The 20,025-nt window shown below is 40.5% G+C and overlaps 1 protein-coding gene across 1 annotated transcript in view; it reads right to left on the bottom strand.

Moving 5' to 3' along the window:
- LOC121293840 (netrin-1) overlaps positions 1-20,025 on the bottom strand; it is a 173,658-nt gene that overhangs the window by 67,251 nt on the left and 86,382 nt on the right. Inside the window, exon 3 of the mRNA XM_041217221.1 lies at positions 19,388-19,576. Within this exon, the coding sequence (XP_041073155.1) occupies positions 19,388-19,576 (189 nt within the window). The remainder of the gene's footprint in view (positions 1-19,387; positions 19,577-20,025) is intronic.

The following is a 20,025-nucleotide window of genomic DNA, read 5'->3' as shown; positions in this document are numbered from 1 at the left end:
CTTCCCAGTTCTTTGGGTAATCTACACTAGGGAGGGGAAAGGGCTGGGACATGGAAAGGTTTTTTTTCCCACTAACAAGGGCATCTTCTACAAGGACATCAGAAAAGCAAAATTAATGATGTTCATTGTCATGTGCATGCATTGGAGAGTCTAGGCTCCTGGCCAAGAAGATTACTCAAAGTTACAAGACGACTCACCTTCAGTGAAGAAACAGTAAAGATGTGGGGGTTTTGGGGGGTGGTAAAAATGCAAGGAAATTTAAAATTCATTCCTAAAAATGCAGGTGTTACAGTCCAATTTTCACAGTGTAATATTAAATTATGTCAGTCATTTCTGAAGTGACAGGCCGTGACCATTTAGCTTGCTCACAAATCATTCAAACTCAAATTCCTTTTCCCAAAAGGAGTTTGTTTTTCAGTTCCATACAGAAACGATCTTGTTCATTGTTAACAGATACCATGTTGTACAAATAGTTTATGTCCATACGTGAGAATCAAATGGTCTGTCTGCACGTGCACCAAACATATTTTTTAAAAAGATGTTTTCGTTGCCAGTGAAGCTTAACAAACCTCCATACTTGAGCTCAATAGTCATCTTTTAAACAAATGCCTCAGGTGAAATAATTAAGGTCTGCTTAGAAGTTGTTTTGAGCAGTAAAAAGTTTAAATCTGTGCTATTGATGCGGTTTTATTTTCAGATCTTTTCAGATGTTTAAAGCCCATTATTAGAGTTGAGGGAGAGGTAATTTGTTTTCTACGCTTTCCTTTTTTCTAGTCTCCTTGTGTCGTGTACCTTCTCTAGCCAAAGGAATGAACTGAATCAGATCACAGTAGATTGCAGTCTTTTACAAAATGCATGAGTGTGACACAGGAACCTGGTCTGATTTTACTTTCCACCCTTAGGGAAGTATCTAAGCCTCACAGAGTGTCTCTGAATGATGCCACTTTTAAGGTGATGGGGAATCTCGGTCCCATCAGCTTCAGGACTACAATTTGGAATTCTAGTTCTCTGTATTATTGCATTGTCCAAAGCCAATTTCTTTCAGAAGAATGAAAAGAAAGCTACTATTTTAATGTTTTACTCACAAATGCAACCGTCTAACATTTTACAATTCTGAACCAAACGCTGCCTGTCCAATGGCGCTCCGTTATAAAGATACACTCATTAATGCAAAGTGCTAGGGAAAGGAGCTCTTCTCAGTTCAGGCATCCAGTATCAACATCAACATTATCAGGTTAGGCATGGTATAGCCTAACGCAGTATGAAGCTCCCTTTACTCTGTTCAAAAATCAAACTTAAGAATAGCACCAATTAATATTATTCATCAACTATAAACATTTGCTTTACTTCAAAAGGGGTAATTTCCAAAATCCAACATTCTGTTCAAAGTTGCATAACACAACAGCAACAGCCACGTGCAGTAAGTCAGCTGTGACGTCACCTTGCCCAGAAATGAAATTTTGTAGGAAGGACAAGTAATGGAGCTGTTTAAGAGCACAATTATAAGCTGGATTTCTGTTAGTCAGCAGCATGTGCCGCAGAACACTTGGCAGATAACCATTGTGTGACTAATGAACTAAAATGTACCATTTTTGAAATGGGGATTGACTTTCCCATTAATTCCAATTTGGTTAAAAATATGACAAAAAGATTTATGCTTTAACTGTGAGTCATTGTGCTTTTCAGGAAAATTTTACATGAAATTAAGTTGGTCTGGAGTCTACCAGCATATAATTAAATACCAGAAGAAGAGAAATCACTTTTAATTAAAATAACATTAACAAGACATGGCCACCAAGAAAGAATTTGACAATGTACGTTTTTCCAACTCAAACTCTTGGTTTTTCTATAGTGAGATTACAATCATTCAGCTATCATTGTTATTGATAACATGATAATTGCTCACCTTTTAACCCTTGTGATTAAATTGAGTATGCGCAGCATGGAAGGAGATTGGTTATGCCTTATCTTGTTTTAAGTGTCTCGGAGTTTCACACACAATGAATTATTTTGAAGTCCAATAGCTGGTGTTGTTTAGGCAAAACAGAGCTGCCAATTTGTACACAGCAAGATCATACAAACATCAGGGAGAAGAATCACCAGTGCTGAGTGCAGTTGGTTGAATCAGAAATGTTGGTACTCCCTGCTCTTCAAATCTAGGTATGTAATGGAATTAGGCACAGTCCATGAAGGACCATAGATATCCCTCTCCATTAGAGAGAGATAATTGGTTATATTGCTTGAGGGACACCACTCCACAACAAATGTGGGGCAAGGCAAAGAGAAAAAGATCTTTCCCTCAAACCTGGCACGCGGGGCCTTGGAATAACATCTTAAGCCAAGAACAGTTAATTTAACAATGCAGCAGACCTTCAATGCAACACTCAAGGGGCTGCATTTATGTGCCCTCACTGTTTTTGGCATGGGGGGGCATGTAAAATTTGCAGGTGCCCACCCCACTGCCTTCCCACCCACGCACAAGCTCATCTCCATAATATGGGAAGTGGGCGGGTGTTGAAATCAGCAGCCCACCTGTCATCTTTAAATAGTTAATCAAGGGTCAATTAGGCATGTTACCAAGCCAATTGAACCTGATAATACACTGCCCATGCCATAAAATGTTTGGGGTGGGCAGTCAGTTGGTAGTGGGCAGCCTGGTTTTTTAAAAATAAATTCTTGTAAGGGCAGGAGGGAAGGGGCAGGGTTCTATCTTCGGGGGCTGCCCTTTGAAGATCAGGTGGGGTGGTTCCTCCTAAGATAGAATCTCCCCTTTCTTCCTACCTGCCTGCTACGTTAAACCAACAACCCCCACCACCCCTGCCCATTCCCTCCCTGCCCAAGATCCCAGACTTAGCTGTTTCTGTGAAGTCCATTGGGTCTTCTTCTGCTTCCTTGTTGCAGTCCCAGCAGCAGCCACTAATGTGCTCTTGGCGCTGCCTGGATTGACTGGCAGGACTTTTTCTTAATTCATTCATGGGACGTGGGCTTTGCTGGTTGGGCCAGCATTTATTGCCCAGCCCTAATTGCCCTTCAGTAGGTGGTGGTGAGTTGCCTTCTTGAACCGCTGCAGTCCGTGTGGTGTAGGTACACCCACAGTCCTGTTATGGAGGGAGTTCCAGGGTTTTGACCCAGTGACAGTGAAGGCGACATATTTCCAAGTCAGGATGGTGAGTGACTTGGAGGGGAATTTGCAGGTGGTGGTGGTGGTGGTGTTCCCATCTATCTGCTGCCCTTGTCCTTCTGGATGGTAGTAGCCATGGATTTGGAAAGTGCTGTCTAAGGAGCCTTGGTGAATTCCTGCAGCACAAGTCCCACACTGGCCCTGTTTAGCCCACCCTCAGTGCTTTATGGCTGGAAGGCGGATTGGCGTGGAGAGGGTCAGCTCCATGCCAACTTTGTTTCTGGGGAGTGTGCGCCATCCGCAACCCCCCCCCCCCCCTGTAATATTCAGCCAAGGCCTGTGTGGGGTAGGAACTACAGTAAAGCAAGTGAGAGACAAAGATACTAATAACTAAGCCAATTCAAGGAAAGTATGATGTTAGAAGAACAAAAACTAAAATATCTGTGATAAATATTTAGGTCTAGCATATTAATGAAGATGAAATTTTAAATAGGTTCAGTATTTTGTGTGAATATAAGTCAACCAGCTAGATGCTTGTTGAAATTGATGTAGCTTGTTAATCAACTGTGTAAATGATTCATTAATTCACCTTTGTCGCTCCCACAGGTCCATATTCATTTACACAATGCTCTCACTCTTGTCATTAATTTGAACATTTGCAAAACCAGGAGCCTCAATAATAGAATTCTGCATAAATGGAGGCTGTAACACAATCACTGTTAACTCTGGAGAGACGCAATTAGATGATTATACAGTACCGTATTCCAGCAATGACTGAAATGTTCACATTTAAGATGTGACGCTTTCTGCTGCCACTTTAGCTGCAAATTTCCTGATGAGTCATAATTGATAGCTAATTGAGTATATTAATTATTTATCTGCTGTCTTCATAGTTTTAGCCTCTTCTGTGTTAGCATGCTCTGCATGATGTAACTGTGTAACATGCACATCTGTTTTAAATGTTATTTTATTTTAATAAACCATTAAATTAGAAGTGGTGAAAATATAAAACTACAATGCACAAAATTATCTATCCCCCTGATTCAGAAACAACCACAGGCCGTAAGCTTCCGAACTATCACTAACAACTTTCATTACATTTTAGAATCACAAAATAAAGAGTGTGCAAAAGACATTCAAGTTTTCATAAAGGAGACCAGCTCTGGAGAGCTAGAAAGTCCCTGATGTGAGTACTCATACAGTTATTTTCTTATGCTTCTGTCCAAATTTCTGTCATTTACAGTGCAAGAAACAGAGGCAAAGGGCAGATATCTCCTGGCTCAAGAACACAAATACTGAAGCTAACCCTTGGTGGACACTTCAAACACTTAATATTTGAAGGCATGAGAAATATTATTTTAATAGAAAACCTCATGTAGCTGCTACCAGCATACAGAGTTGAGGGAAAATAGTTTTCTGGTTGCATATTTTTAGGTGATGTTGGCAGAATTGCTAAGTCAGTAACTTTCATTATGAGTAATACCACAAAGGACACTATTAATTATCTGTCAGATTAATTGCATTGGTTTAACTAACTGATCATTTAGATAGAGTATGCTTTCTGAAGTAAGCATTTTTTGAATGCCACAACACCTCATGCTTACAGTACCAAATTGCAGGATTCCTCTAAACTGACACTTAATGGGTCAGCTGGTTTTGATATTTAAACTATAAACATGACACAGACTCAGTGGCTTAGCTTTTTACACTGGCAGGAGTAAAAGCATTAACCACAGACATTCCATTCACTCCAGGCACTGTAGAGACACACAGAAAAGTTTGATAAATACGTGAATGGGGAATTACTTGTTAAGACTTGAGGTGTGTTAAAAATCTTAATAGCAAATCTCCTTTTGGAAATGCTCGTCATACTGTGTTTTGATATAAGTCAGATCACTTGCTTTTAACAGATGTATACTTTCCTGTGTAGATTACTGGATAGTGATCAGTAGAAGGAACACTGATTTTTTATCCCCACTATATCCCAGGGCAATGAGGTCAATTACAGCCTTTAATAATCACAGGGAGGTAAAACATTGGATCTTTTTGAACAATATAGCTTAGTGCCATGCTTTGCATTTATCAACTGAAGGACATTTTGAAGGAGCGTAATTACATTGTAAGAGCCTTGCCAAAAACAAGATTGTTCCCAGCAATTGCATCATCCCTTCAAAATGTTTTATCTTCAAGGTAAAACTCGGGGAAGGGGTATAAAGGAAATAGATTGCAAAAATTTATTAAAGCATGTATAATAACACCTGCAACATGAGATTATCATGACAGAGTCTTCATTCATGGGTTATTGCTAGGTGTTCAGAAATGTAACTTTAATGACTGTTTCTCAATAAAGTGAGAATGGCCTTTTAAAATTGGTGCCACACTTTCCTTTCCCATTTGACTCAAAACACAGTGTTTAGCAACTTTAAATAAAATTAATGTGTATTTCAATATATAGGACAAAAAATATTTTCAGTCAGTATTGTAATCTGCTACCCAAAACTAGTGATACCATATTGTGCTGCAGTTGTTGAAGATATAAAAATGTCAATGTAGAGTAATTGATATGAGTAACTGTTATCTTTATTTCCCTTTCACCCTCACTATTATCTTCTTTTGTATTGTAAAAAGTGACTTAATTCCTTTCAATACTCAGAGCAATGTCATAAAACCATAGAACTTCACAGCACAGATGGAGGCCATTTGATCCACAATGCCTGTGAGCTGTCCAATTTAGTTCCACAACTCAGCTTCCTCTTCATAACCCTGAAAATTAGTCATCCTCAAGTACAAGTCCAACTGTCTTTTGAAAATTACTTTGGAACCTGATTCCACCACAGTTTCAGGTACTGCCTTCCAGATTTTAACCTGTGTGAAGAAATTACTTCTCATTTCTCCTTCAATCTTTTTGTCAATTTAAAAAAAAATTCATTCAGGAATGTGGGCTTCACTGGTTGAGCCAGCATTTATTTCCCATCCCTAATTGCCCTTGAGAAGGTGGTGGTGAGCTGCCTTCTTGAACCGCTGCAGTCCATGTGGCATAGGTACCCCCACAGTGCTGTTAGGAAAGGAGTTCCAGGATTTTGACCCAGTGACAGTGAAGGAACGGCAATATATTTCCAAGTCAGGATAGTGAGTTACTTGGAGGGGAATTTCCAGGTGGTGGTGTTCTCATCTATCTGCTGCCCTTGTCCTTCTAGGTGGCAGTGGTCGTGGATTTGGAAGGTGCTGTTGAAGGAGCCTTGGTGACTTCCTGCAGCGCATCTTGTAGGTGGTACACACTGCTGCTACTGTGCATCGGTGGTGGAGGGAGTGAATGTTTGTGGATGTGGTGCCAATCAAGCGGGCTGCTTTGTCCTGGCTGGTGTCAAGCTTCTTGAGTGTTGTGGAAGCTGCACTCATCCAGGCAAGTGGGGAGTATTCCATCACACTCCTGATTTGTCGACAGGCTTTGGGGAGTCAGGAGATGGGTTACTTGTCGCACAATTCCTAGCCTCTGACCTGCTCTTGCAGCCACATTATTTAATAAGCTAGTCCAGTTCAGTTTCTGGTCAATGGTAACCCCCAGGATGTTGATAGTGGGGGATTCAGTGATGGTAGTATCATTGAACATCAAGGGGCCATGGTTGAATTCTGTCTTGTTGGAGATGGTCATTGCCTGATACTTGTGTGGCATGAATGTTACTTGCCACCTGTCAGCCCAAGCCTGGATATTGTCCAGGTCTTGCTGCATTTGGACATGGATTGCTTCAGTATCTGAGGAGTCGTGAATGGTGCTGAACATTGTGCAATCATCAGTGAATATCCCCACTTCTGACCTTTTGATGGAAGGAAGGTCATTGATGAAGCAGCTGAAGATGGTTGGGCCGAGGACACTACCTGAGGAACTCCTGCAGTGATGTCCTGGAGCTGAGATGACTGATAACCAACAACCACAACCATCTTCCTTTGTGCTAGGTATGACTCCAACCAGCGGAGAGTATTCTACCTGATTCCCATTGATTCCAGTTTTGCTAGGGCTCCTTGATGCGGCCTGTCAAATGCGGCCTTGATGTCAAGGGCAGTCACTGTCACCTCACCTCTGGAGTTCAGCTCTTTTGTCCATGTTTGAACCAAGACTGTAATGGGGTCAGGAGCTGAGTGGCCCTGCCGGAACCCAAACTGGGCGTCGGTGAGCAGGTTATTGCTAAGCAAGTGCTGCTTGATAGCACTGTTGATGACCCCTTCCATTACTTTACTGATGATGGAGAGTAGACTGATGGGGCGGTAATTGGCTGGGTTGAATTTGTCCTGTTTTTTGTGTACAGGACACACCTGGGCAATTTTCCACATAGCCGGGTAGATGCCAGTGTTATAGCTGTAGTGGAACAGCTTGGCTAGGGACACGGCAAGTTCTGGAGCACAAGTCTTCAGTACTATTACCAGAATATTGTCAGGGCCCATAGCCTTAGCAGTATCCAGTGCCTTCAGTCATTTCTTGATATCATGTGCAGTGAATTGAATTGGCTGAAGACTGACATCTGTGATGTTGGGGACTTCTGGAGGAGGGCCCGATGTATCATCCATTTGGCATTTCTGGCTGAAGATTGTAGCAAATGTTTCAGCCTTATCTTTTGCACTGCTGTGCTGGGCTCCTCCATAATGGAGGATGGGGATATTTGTGGAGCCTCCTCCTCCGGTGAGTTGTTTAATTGTCCACCACCATTCACAACTGGATGTGGCAAGCCTGCAGAGTTTAGATCCATTGGTTGTGTGATCACTTAGCTCTGTCTATCACTTGCTGCTTATGCTGTTTGGCACTCAAGTAGTCCTGTGTTATAGCTTCACCAGGTTGACATCTCATTATTAGGTATGCCTGGTGCTGCTCTTAGCATGCCCTCCTGCACTCTTCGTTGAACCAGGATTGATCCTCTTCATTCCTTTTATTCCTTCATGGGACGTGGGCATCTCTGGCAAGGCCAGCATTTGTTGCCAATCCCTAATTGCCACTGAAGATGTGAGTTACTGGCATACTTGCCAAATAAAATAGTTTCACCTTGCTTGCTGTATCGACATTGTGCCAACTTCCCAACCCCCTCCCCTGCCCTTCATAATTTTGGAGACTTCCATTAGATTTCTCCTAAACCTTCTCTGCTCTAAGGAGAACAATCCCAGCTTCTCCAATCTCTCCACACGACCGAACTCCCTTATCCTTGGTAACATCCTGAAAAACCTCTCCTGTATCCTTTCTAGGGCCTTGACACCCTTCCTAAAGGATGGTGCCCGGAACTGTACACAATACTTCTGGGGAGGCCTTACCACTGGTTTGTAAAATTTTAGAATGTCCTCCTTGTCTTTGCTCTACTTACAAAGTCAAATATTCCACACCTTTTCTTAACTGTCTTATCAACTTGCACCCCCATCATCAAGGATTTGTGAATATACAACCCCAGATTCCCCTGCTTTCGTACCCCTGTCAAGATATTTAGATATTACCTCTCCATGTTGTTTCTTTCTAACTTCATCACCTTACACTTACCACTTTCAATTGCATCTGCCATGTTTCCTGGCCACTTCACCAATCTATGTCCTCCTGAAGTCCAATATAATCCCGTTGACTACTGACTGTGTTGCCAGCTTTTGCATCACCCACAAACTTTGAAATTGTGACTCAATGCCAAATCCAAGTCATTTATACATAACAAGAAAAGCAATGGTTTTAGTCTGAACTGTGTGGGACCCTGGAATTGTTCCAGGTTTGCACTAAATGCGGTAGCGGGTGGGAAAAAGAACGTTATACCTGCCTGCCGCAATGGCGGCTTTTATTACCATATCGTCCAACTCCCGCCTCATTAATTATGCAGCCACAGGGAACATGCCATCTCACTGGCAGGCGGCCTCCGATTTGCCTGCCACGCTGTTACCTCGCCACTTCCTCACACAGGGCGCCATATTTAAACTGCAGCTGTGTGCACTGTTTTCAATGCTTGCAGCCCAGGAGGGCACTAGTGAAGATGTGGCCCCAAAAGCCAAGAAAAGTGCAGTCCCCCCAATTTAGTGACGCACCCCTGGGACACCTTATGGACACCATGGAGGCCCACCATGATGTCCTCTACACTCGCTCTGGCAGTAGGAAGCCCATTAGTTTCACCACTGCAGCTTGGGAGGCAGTGGCAGAGGTGGTCAGTGCCAATGCTGCACACAAGAGGTCAGCCATCCAGTGCAGAAAACGGATGAATGATTTCATCTGTGCTGCCAGGGTAAGGCAACCATCTCATCATTCTAAACTCTAACACTCACAAGGCCATCACACATTCACTGGTATCTCACTCACTGCCAGATCAAGGGACATCACCACTCACTCTCTCACACACACCCTCACATCACCATCTGGTCTTCGTCTCCTCTGGAGACTGCCTCCTCAGCCCTTACCATCTTGAGGCCACTTGCACAGATCAACATGTACCCCCACACACAACTTGGGATAATCCCCTTCCCCAGTACTGCCCTCACCCTGCAGCCTCTTCCTTTGCCTGAGGCCACTTCTCTATCTTCCTCAAGCAAGTCCTAGCCCTGCAGCCATTGAAAAGCCACCCCCGCCTTACAGCTGGTCTGGTCAGTAGAGACCTGCCCATGAGCCCCACTAAAAGTGATGTGGTGCTGCCTGTGAAGCCTGGCGCTGATGACTGCGAGTGCTGCCTGAAGCAAGGTAACCAAACAAACCTCGAAATCCTGAGCAAAGTGATGTCTGGTGGCAGGAAACGCAGCCCACTATTGACGGACGGAGTGGATGATCGCAAACTGATTTCACAACGATGCAAAACTGATTTTTGGCCTTCTCGCCATATTTTATGCTCACGCCTGCCATGATGTCTAAAATCAACGGGAGCGGAAAATTCCGGCCTTAAAATTATAGAATAGCTACACTACAGAAGGAGGCCATTCAGCCCATTGTCTTCATGTGGGATCTCTGCAAGAGCAGCTTAGCTATTTCCACTTCCCCACCCTTTCTCTGTAGCTCTGCAATTTTTTTCTCTTCAGATAATCATTCAATCCGTTTCTGAAAGCCATGATTGAATCTGCTTTTACCACACTTTCAGGCACTGCATTCCAGATCCTAATCACACACGGCGTAAAAAAAGTTTTTGTTGTGCCGCCTTCAATTCTTTTGCCATTCACCTTAAATTGGTGTATTCTAGTCTTGAACCTTCCGCCAATGGGAACAGTCTCTCCCTATTTACTCTGCCCAGGCCCCTCATGATTTTGAACACCTCCATCAAATCCCCTCTCAACCGTCTCTTGTCTAAGGAGAACCACTCAGCTTCTCCAATCTATCCATGTACCCAAAGTCCCTCATGCCTGGAACCATTCTCATAAATCTTTTCTGCATCCTCTTTATTGCCTTTCACATCCTTCCTCAAGTGTATTGCCCAGAACTTGGCACAATACTCTAGTGGAGGCTAAACCAGTGTTTACTTCTCTCTAGTTAAAAGAGCATCTGTTCATCACTACTATCTGCCTCCGATCCCTTGGCTAATTTTGTACCTAAGGTACCAACGTCCCTTTAACATCACGTACTTCTATTTTCCAATTAAGACTATGATGCTTTATCAAATGACCTTGAAAGTCCATATACACAATATCTACTGCACTACCTTCATCGACACTCTCTGTTACTTCATGAAGAAACTCAATTAGGTTAGTTACATACAATTTGTTTTTAACAAAGCCTTGCTGGCTACCCCTCATTAACCCACAATACTCCAAATGAGAATTAATTCTGCCCTGACAATGGTGTTTATTAATTTTCCCACCATTGATAATAGGCTGATTGACCGGGTTTATTCCTCTCCTTTTTTTTGAAGAGGGAGTTAACATTTGCACTCCTCTAGTCCTCTGGCAACACTCCCATTTCCAGCAAAAAAGATGACTAAAATATTAATAAGAAGAGAAAAATTAGAGTATGAGAGAAAGCTAGCTAGAAATACAAAGGCCGATGGTAAGAATTTCTACAGATATTTAAAAAAGAAAAGAGTTAAGAAAGTGAGTGTTGGCCCAAGAGAAAATGAGTCTGGGAATTAATAATGGAAAATAAGGAGATGGCAGATGAATTGAACCAGTATTTTATGTCAGACTTCATTATAAAGGATACATGTAACATCCCAGAAATAGCTGTAAATCAGGAATTGGAAGGGAAGGAGGAACTCAAAAAAAAATCAATCACTAGGGAAGTAGTACTTAGCAAATTGATGGAACTGCGAGTTGCTATGTCCCTGTGTCTGGATGGACTTCAGCCTAGGGTCTTAAAAAGAAGTAACAGAAGGGTCATGAGGACTCGAAACGTCAACTTTGTTCTTTTCTGCCGATGCTGCCAGACCTGCTGAGTTTTTCCAGGTATTTCTGGTTTTGAGATAGTTGATGTGTTGATGTGTTGGCTTTAATTTTCCAAATTCATTATATTCGAGGAAGGTCCCATTAGATTGGAAAATAGCTAATGTAACTCCTTTATTCAAAAAGGGAGGGAGACAGGAAGCAGAAAACTATAGGCCAATTAGCTTTACATCTGTCATAGGGAAAATGTTAGAAGCTATTATTAAGACATTATAGCAGGGCACTTAGATAAATTCAAGGTAATCGGGCAGAGTCACATGGTTTTGTGAAAGGGAAATCATGTTTAACCAATTTATTGGAATTCTTTGAAGAAGTGACGTGTTGTGGAAAAAGAAGAACCAGTTGGTGTACTTTACTTAAATTTTCAGAAGACATTTGATAAGGTACCACATCAAAGGTTATTGTGGAAAATAAAAGCTCATGGAGTGGGAGGGGTAATATATTGGCATGGCTAGAAAATTGGTTAGCTAACAGGCAACATATGCATATATAGGTCATTTTCTGGCTGGCAAGTAGTGTGCCACAGGGATCAGTGCTGGGGCCTCAACACTTTACAGTTTATATAAATGATTTGGATGAAGGGACCAAAGGTATGGTTGCTAAATTTGCTGATGATAAAAAGATATGTAGGAAAGTAAGTTGTGAAGAGGACATAAGGAGGCCACAAAATTATATAGATAGGTTAAGTGAGTGGGCAAAGATCTGGCAAATGGAATATAATGTGGGAAAATGTGCAACTGTCCATTTTGGCTGGAAGAATAAAAAGAAGCATATTATCTGAATGGTGAGAGATTGCAGAGCTCTGAGATTCAGATGGATCTGGGTATCTTAGTGCATGAATCACAAAAGGTTAGTATGCAGGTACCGCAAGTTGTTAGGAAAGCTAATAGAATGTTATCTCTTATTGCAAGGGGAATTCTCAATGCAAAAGTAGGGAATTTATGCTTCAGTTGTACAGGGCCTTGGTGAGACCACATCTAGAGTACTGTGTACAATATTAGTCTCCTTATTTAAGGAAGGATGTAAATGCATTGGAAGCTGTGAGAGAAGGTTTACTAGACTAATACCTGGAATGGGCAGGTTGTCTTATGAGGATAGGTTGGACAGATTAGGCTTGAATCTGCTGGAGTTTAGAAGAGTAAGAAGTGACTTGATTAAAACATACAAGATCCTGAGGGGTCTTGACAGGGTGGATGTGGAGAGGATATTTCATCTTGTGGGAGAGTCTATAACTAGGGGTCACTGTTTAAAAATAAGGGGTCAGTCATTTAAGACAGAGATGAGGAGAAATTTTTTCCCTCAGAGGGTTCTGAGTCTTTGGAACTCGCTTCCTCAAAAGGCGGTGGAGGCAAAATCTTTGATTATTTTTAAGGCAGAGGTAGATAGATTATTGATAAGCAAGGGGGTGAAAGGTTATTGGGGGTAGGCAGGAATGTAGAGTTGAAGTTGCAATCAGATCAACCATGATCTTATTGAATGGTGGAGCAGGCTCGAGGGGCCGAGTGGCCTACTGCTACTAATTTATAAGGGAAATTAAAAAGCTGTGACCAGAGCTGCTTCTATCCCCATCCTATATTTATTCAGCAACCTAGGATACATGCCATATGGATTGGGTGGCATGTTAACTTTGAGTAGTACCAACCTATTTAGTAATACTTTCTACCTATTATTATCCTATCAAATATCCCAACTCCCACATCCTCTGGTCCAGCATTAATTTCATCCTCTTCTTTTATAAAGGCATATACACAGTACTCAATTAGTATCTTTCTCATGCCTTCGGCCATCACAAGAAGATTTTCCTTTTTGTCCATAATCAGCCCCACCATTCCTTTAATTATCCTTTCACCTTTTATATCTTCATAAAAGATTTTAGGCTTCCCTTTTATGTTACCTGCTAATATTTTTTCTCTATTTGCTTTTCACATGTCCTTTTTCAATTTCTCTGGCACTCTCTGCATTTCTGCATTTTTAATATATTCTGTACCAGACATTTGTCATAAAACACCTCCTTCTGTTTTATTTTAACCTCAATTTCCTTTGTCATTCAGGAGCTCCTAGCTTTGGATGGCCATTCTGTCCTCCTTATGGGAATATCCATGGTTTGTACCCAAAGTATCTCCACCTTGAAGATCTGCCACCATTAATGCCACCAGAGATTTACTAGTATAATATAAAGAACAGGAAATGCTTGAAATTGAGTTTAAGCTAATAAATTGAACTGTTTTTTTGAAACCATTTGTAATTCCATTCTTGGCATCAGTATACTCCAATTGAATTGCTGCCTTGTAATTCACTGTGCTCCAGTTTTGTAGGAATAATATATGGTTTGTTTGCGGGAGCTGAACTTCAATTAATTTGCCACACAGCTGTTTACACCAGATAAGGTAATAATGAATAAATGAGCACTGATTAACAGTGGACAGGACCATAAAGTGTACAACAATTCTGTTCAGCATCCCTTGACACTTTCCTACTGAAAACAGCACAGCAACAGGGAGAATTTTACGAGTCGGCGAGTGGGGGCGGGGTCCACTCACTGAACCATAAAATGACGTGCAGTGACATCTGGGGGAGCTCCCAACGTCACTGCGCCCAATTTAAATTTTCAGGAAGGCGGGGGGGGGGGGGGCGCAGCAAAATCAGCTGCACGCCCACCGACCTGTCAATGGCCAATTGAGGACATTGACAGGATCAATTAAGTAATTAAAGGACCTGCCCGTCCAACCTTAAGGTTGGCGGGCAGGCCAGGAGCCCCGGCGGGAAGTAGAAGAAACATGAAACCTCATCCACCCTCCAACCGCCGTACGCGCCCACCCATTAACATCCCCCCTCCAACGGGGGGAAATTCAGCCCACAGTCTCATATTTGCAGATGCAAAGTTTGATTTTGAGGTTCTTCAAAGAGATTCAGCTCATGACTGCTTATTTGTAAGCACACTGCCTTCAAAATTCCTCGGGTTGTGATGCCAACAATGCCCTTTAGCACTGGTCCAGTCGGTGTTTGTGTGACCACCGGGAAGGCACCTCATTTGTATAGGTTAGTTGCCTGCAAGCTGCCTGTGGGCATAACTCTGACACCAGCTTGCCCATTTGTGCCAGCAATTCTAGTGTCCACACATCCGCCCCACCACGAACTTTCCAATGGCCTTATTTATCTTCTGGGAAAAGGGGGTGATTTTAAAAGAAATTAAAACCCTTCTGAGATACCTTAACCAAATTGTCATTCTCCATTTGTGAGCTACAGACAGTGACACTAATGGGTAAAGAGGAGAAATGAGCAAGTGTCATAACCTCTGATCCTTCTCTCACTCAATATTCACACATGTATTTTCCAATGAGGTTCGAAGATTTGCAATAGCAAACACCACTTGACATGTCCTTTCACTATTCTGGGTCATTGCAGACAATACTACAACGCCAGCTGAATTACACTAACTTAACACACACCAGGACTCAAAGCGAGGACCTTTTGGTCCCGAGGGAGCCTACATTCTGATCTGGGTGAAAAATAGAAATTATAATGTTAGGTAAATAATGCACAAAGAAAGTTGATGCTATGGTTAATATCAGACTTCTGAGAACATAGAAAACAACTTGAAGTATATGTTAAAGTTGAACTAGATGATCAGATTAAAATGCAAGTGGAATGAGTGAAAGAATCAAGTCTTTTTTTATAAAATGGTTACAAACACTGCAGTTCATAGGTGCCAGTGACTGTTAGATGCTGCATAACATTAGTCCAAATAGGCCATGTCAATTTTATTTACTTAACCAATTGGTGACAAGCACATGAAAAGATGAAACTACGATGAACAAGATCTGATGGAATAATGAAATATTATAACAAATTCAAAGTTAATGAAATGTTAGGATTCCTTAGTTTGCGTTTGGTAAGGTTAAACACTGATATGGTGATCATGAGTAATTAGAAATGAAGGATATTGGTGAAACAACCCATGTAACTCAAATTGCCATCATTTTACACCACCTGGGTTCCAATACACCCACCATGCAGTAAGTGCAGCTCTCCATTAACATGCTCCTTGATTCCTGTTAAACTTTCAAAAGAAGAATCAATGATCAAACTTGGAGTTAAAACAAGATAAATATACACATTCTGAAACAGCTCATATGGGAATCTCTCTGATTTTACTTAACTATTATACTTTAACTTGTAAAACTGTATTTAATGATAAATTGTTGTAAGAACCTTCCACTTCCTGAAGATTTGGTTTTCAAAACAGTCATATCCCTTGGGGTTTAATTGAATTAATTTTTGGATGCTGAACACTCTTTTATGAATGGGTTGAATTAATTTTTACTGAGGTTTCACTTAATGTGAATTTTGTGGATTCATTATGACATCAAAATTAAAATCTCCATGAATGAAACTGGTGGTACAATACTCTGGATGCATTTTGCTAAGGGTGATCATGAAACCTTATATTATTGTGTGTATGTATGAAAGTCAAGGCATTTCTAGAATTTGGTACATATATTTATAATAGTTTCTCTGCATCGTTGCTTAAAAAAAAGATTTATTCTGACAATTATTTGGATTAATCTGTTTTGATGTCTCACTTTTAGTTCTGATTCAAAGCAAAGACAATCCAGGATTTCACTCCAACTTGCTTCAGCTTCAAAAGTTGAACATTTTAAACATTCTTTGTGGGTGAAAAAAATCCAGGAATGTTTTAAGTAATGTGAGCCATTGTGTCTTTTGTTAAGATTAAAATGTAAACTGCGGAGTTAGTGGTGCACCTGTTTGGGCTCACTATGCAAGTTTTCTGCAAATATGTAGCTGTCTTATTGATAAGAAATACTAATTATTCTCCTACTTTATTATCTGATATAAGGATGGAAGAGGTAAAATCCAACTTCTGGTTTCAAAGATATTATCATTGTTTATATAATTCTAAAATACCTTTAGGTGAAATCCAGTGCCTGCTTGGTGCAGCAATGTTTTGAAAATCACACCTACACCTCTCATTCTTTATGAACCAATTGTATTATTGGTTAAACAGTAAGATTAATTAACACAGTAATGTAACTTACACTGAAGTGTGTTCTATCCATATTCTCTCTTTCATATGGGATAGAATTTGGCTGGCTTGAAACCTGCAACTTTTTGTTTGTTATAATTGTCTGCACTTCATGTTAACCTATTAGCTATTGTGGGTTGTATGTTTATGAATGTGCGCTTAAGTATTTATGTGCATTTGTGCTCCTACTTCCTGTTCAGGAATCCATAATTCACTTTGACTCAATATTTGAGTTCTGTCTAGAGGTCAGTTTGATTGCTCATGTTGATCACCAATAATTTGGAAGGATATTGAGTGGGGTTGAGGAAGTGAGAGACTTTGGAGTGCATGTCCACAGGTCTTTGAAGGTGGCAGGGCAGGTGGATAAGGTGGTATAGAAAGAATATGGAATGCTTACCTTTATTGGACGAGGTATTGAATACAAAAGCAGGGATATAATGACAGAATTGAATAAAACGCTGGTTAGGCCACAGCTGGAATTTTGTGTACAGTTCTGGTCACTGCATTACAGGAAGGACATAATTGTTCTGGAGAGAGTGCAGAGGAGATTTACAAGAATGTTGCCAGGGCTGGAAAATTGCAGCTATGAGGGGAGATTGGATAGGCTAGGGTTGTTTTCCTGAGAACAGAGCAGGCTGAGGGATAACTTAATTGAGGTGTACAAAATTATGAGGGGCCGAGATAAGGTAGACAGGAAGGACCTGTTTCTCCTAGCTAAAGGGTCAATTACCATGGGATATAGATTTAAGGTGATTGGTAGAAGGACTAGAGGGGACACGAGGAAAAACTTTTTCACCCAGAGGCTGGTGGGTGTCTGGAATTCGCTGCCTAAATTGGTGGTTGAGGCTGAAACACTCAATTCATTTAAAAGGCACCCGGATCTGCACCTGAAGTGCTGTAACCTGCAAGGTTACGGACCAGTTGCTGAAAAGTGGGATTAAAAATGAGTGGCCAGTTTCTTTTTTCTCTTTGTTTGGCCAGTGTAGACATGATGGGCTGAATAGCCTCTTTCTGCACCATAACCTTTCAATGGTTCTAATTCTTCCCAGTCAATTCCTGCTACCTTAACACTTACATACTTCAAAATATTATTTAAAATTATGTGGTAATATTAATAAGAATGTTCTTATGCAAACTCTTACCTGCTTTTAATTGTAATATTCACTTAAATAGAGTCAACCATATATTCTTCATTTAAAAATTTTGAGGTGCCAAAATGTGCCATAAATTAGGTTTCTTTACTTTTTAAAATTATTTTCTACCTGACAAAATGTCTTTGTTGGATGGGTTCAAATGTGTTTTTATTGAATCATATATGTGTTTATTTTGGGTGACATTTTTGTCAGCAGAGTCTGAGTTTACGTGTTGAAGTTTGCTGCAATGGTGTTGGATACATGTTACATTTGTTTATTCTGGAGAAGCCTATGTTAGTTCGATTAATAGCCTTTGAACAAAAGCTAAAACTCTCAAAATGTCTTTGTATATATATAAAAAAGCAACTAGTTCAAGAACTATGCAGTTTACATTACAAAAGAATCTCTAACATTAAATGAATTTAATAGTTAGATGGATGGTAATTTCTCATTAATGTATGTTGCATCTTAATGATTGTGAAACAATTATTTCTAGTATTTATAGACTAATTATGTTTAAAATGAAAGCATTCAATACATGTCAAGATGATTAAGGAATTTTATAATGCACACAAATAGATTTTACATTAATTCCAGTGAAAATGCAGCAGAATATGATGCAGAATTCCCTGTTTATCTTTCCTGAAATAGGAATACCTTTTCATAACAGTAACAATTCTACTCCTCCTTTGCATGTATCAATAAAAATGTTACACCTTATGGAAAATAGAAGCTAGACTTTAATTAAATCTGGAAACGCTCCATTGTGATTCAACTAGCTTCAGCTTCTCTTTTATCGTTGCAGGTACCTGAGACTTGATATTCCCCAATTAACTAATTTTTTTAAAATTGCTGCACTTTCATACAATTTTGAAAATAAAAGCACTTAATCTTAATTCAGGTTTTTAAACTTTAGTCATTTTACAAATGGCATGAAACTAAATAAATTCCAAGCTGATTAAATAAGTGATAATTTCTGAACTGAAATTTGTAAATTTGGAATTGTGTAAATGCTAGGAATTGGTACCGTATTGTTAGTCATTCCAAGAAGCATAGTTTCTTTGTTAATATAATGTCATTTTTGGGTTCCACAAGCAGGCGTAATTACCATTTAGACTCTGGATTAATCTGAAGTGTAAAAACAAGCCTCTTTATTCTACCTTTAAACATTCCTTCTAACTATGAGTATTAAGTCAAGGACAACAAGATAATGCTGAAAATCTTATGCTTATCCTCTGAATGAAGGGGAAAAAAAAACTTTACGAAAAGCAAGGCATGGGGACCCATTTCAAAGAACTGAATTTGTTTTCAGGGGTGTTAGAGCAGTTTGTTAGGAGATTAGAATGCTGCTTTGAGCAATGTATCTGTGTGAGGCTGTCTTTGTCTTGTGGCTGATCCTGTTGAATGTTACTGCTGTGTGTGTGCTGGTGTGCACACCTGTGTTGTGCTAATGTTTTGATCCGTGAGTCCTGCTCAGTCATACGACTAAATCTAAGAATCCTTTCACACCTTTGTCGTTCTCTGTTGTCAGCTTTTGTTTATTTTCCTTCTCCTGTCACACGTGTTCCAAAAGAACTTCTCCTCAAAAGCCCTCTGTGCCAAACTGATGGGCTAAGGTTTCTGCAAACAAGGGAGCTCCCACCAGCGGAAGCTCCACAGTGATGGCAGACAAAAGGAAAATAATCCTCTTGCCAGGTGAGAGCACAGGCTCTTCCCACATACCTTTGCATGCCTTTCTGTGAGTGATGGGCTTTGTCATGTCACGATAGTAGCCTTCCTTGCAGTAGTGGCAGTGACGACCTGCCGTGTTGTGACGGCAGTTCAGGCAGACTCCTCCACTCTTCCGACCAGAAAGTTTGAAGAGTTCCATGTTAAAACGGCACCGTCGTGCATGCAGGTTACAGTTGCAAGCTGAAAAATAATATACAATGAAAATGGAATCAATCGAGCTACAAACAACTGTACAATTACTCTGCACCTTTGTGCTCCTTATTAGAGAGCCATTTTATGCACAATACTGCACGTGCGCTGCACTGAATGTTTGACAGGGCACCCATAATTCTGAAATAATATGAAAAGTTGAGTTTAAGATCATTGAAATCATAAACAATTCGGTATTATAACCGAAGGCCTTTTAATGAGATAACGTGCAACCAAGCTTATATTTATAGATAAGTACTTGATGATTGTACTAGTCATACTACAATTATTATTCAGTTTACATATCACTGCCGTTTATATGCTAAAAGGAAGAGGTTTGTATTTTATCTGGGTTTCTTGTACTTTTTGTATGTTTCGTACTCCTTTCACATTGGTAGGTTCATACTGCAGTGAATCTGGAGCAGAATTTTCCGGGGAAT

Source organism: Carcharodon carcharias, chromosome 22, assembly GCF_017639515.1.
Source record: "Carcharodon carcharias isolate sCarCar2 chromosome 22, sCarCar2.pri, whole genome shotgun sequence".
Lineage (NCBI taxonomy): Eukaryota > Metazoa > Chordata > Chondrichthyes > Lamniformes > Lamnidae > Carcharodon > Carcharodon carcharias.
Note: the sequence above shows the minus strand (reverse complement) of the source record. Positions and strands in the feature narration are given on the sequence as shown.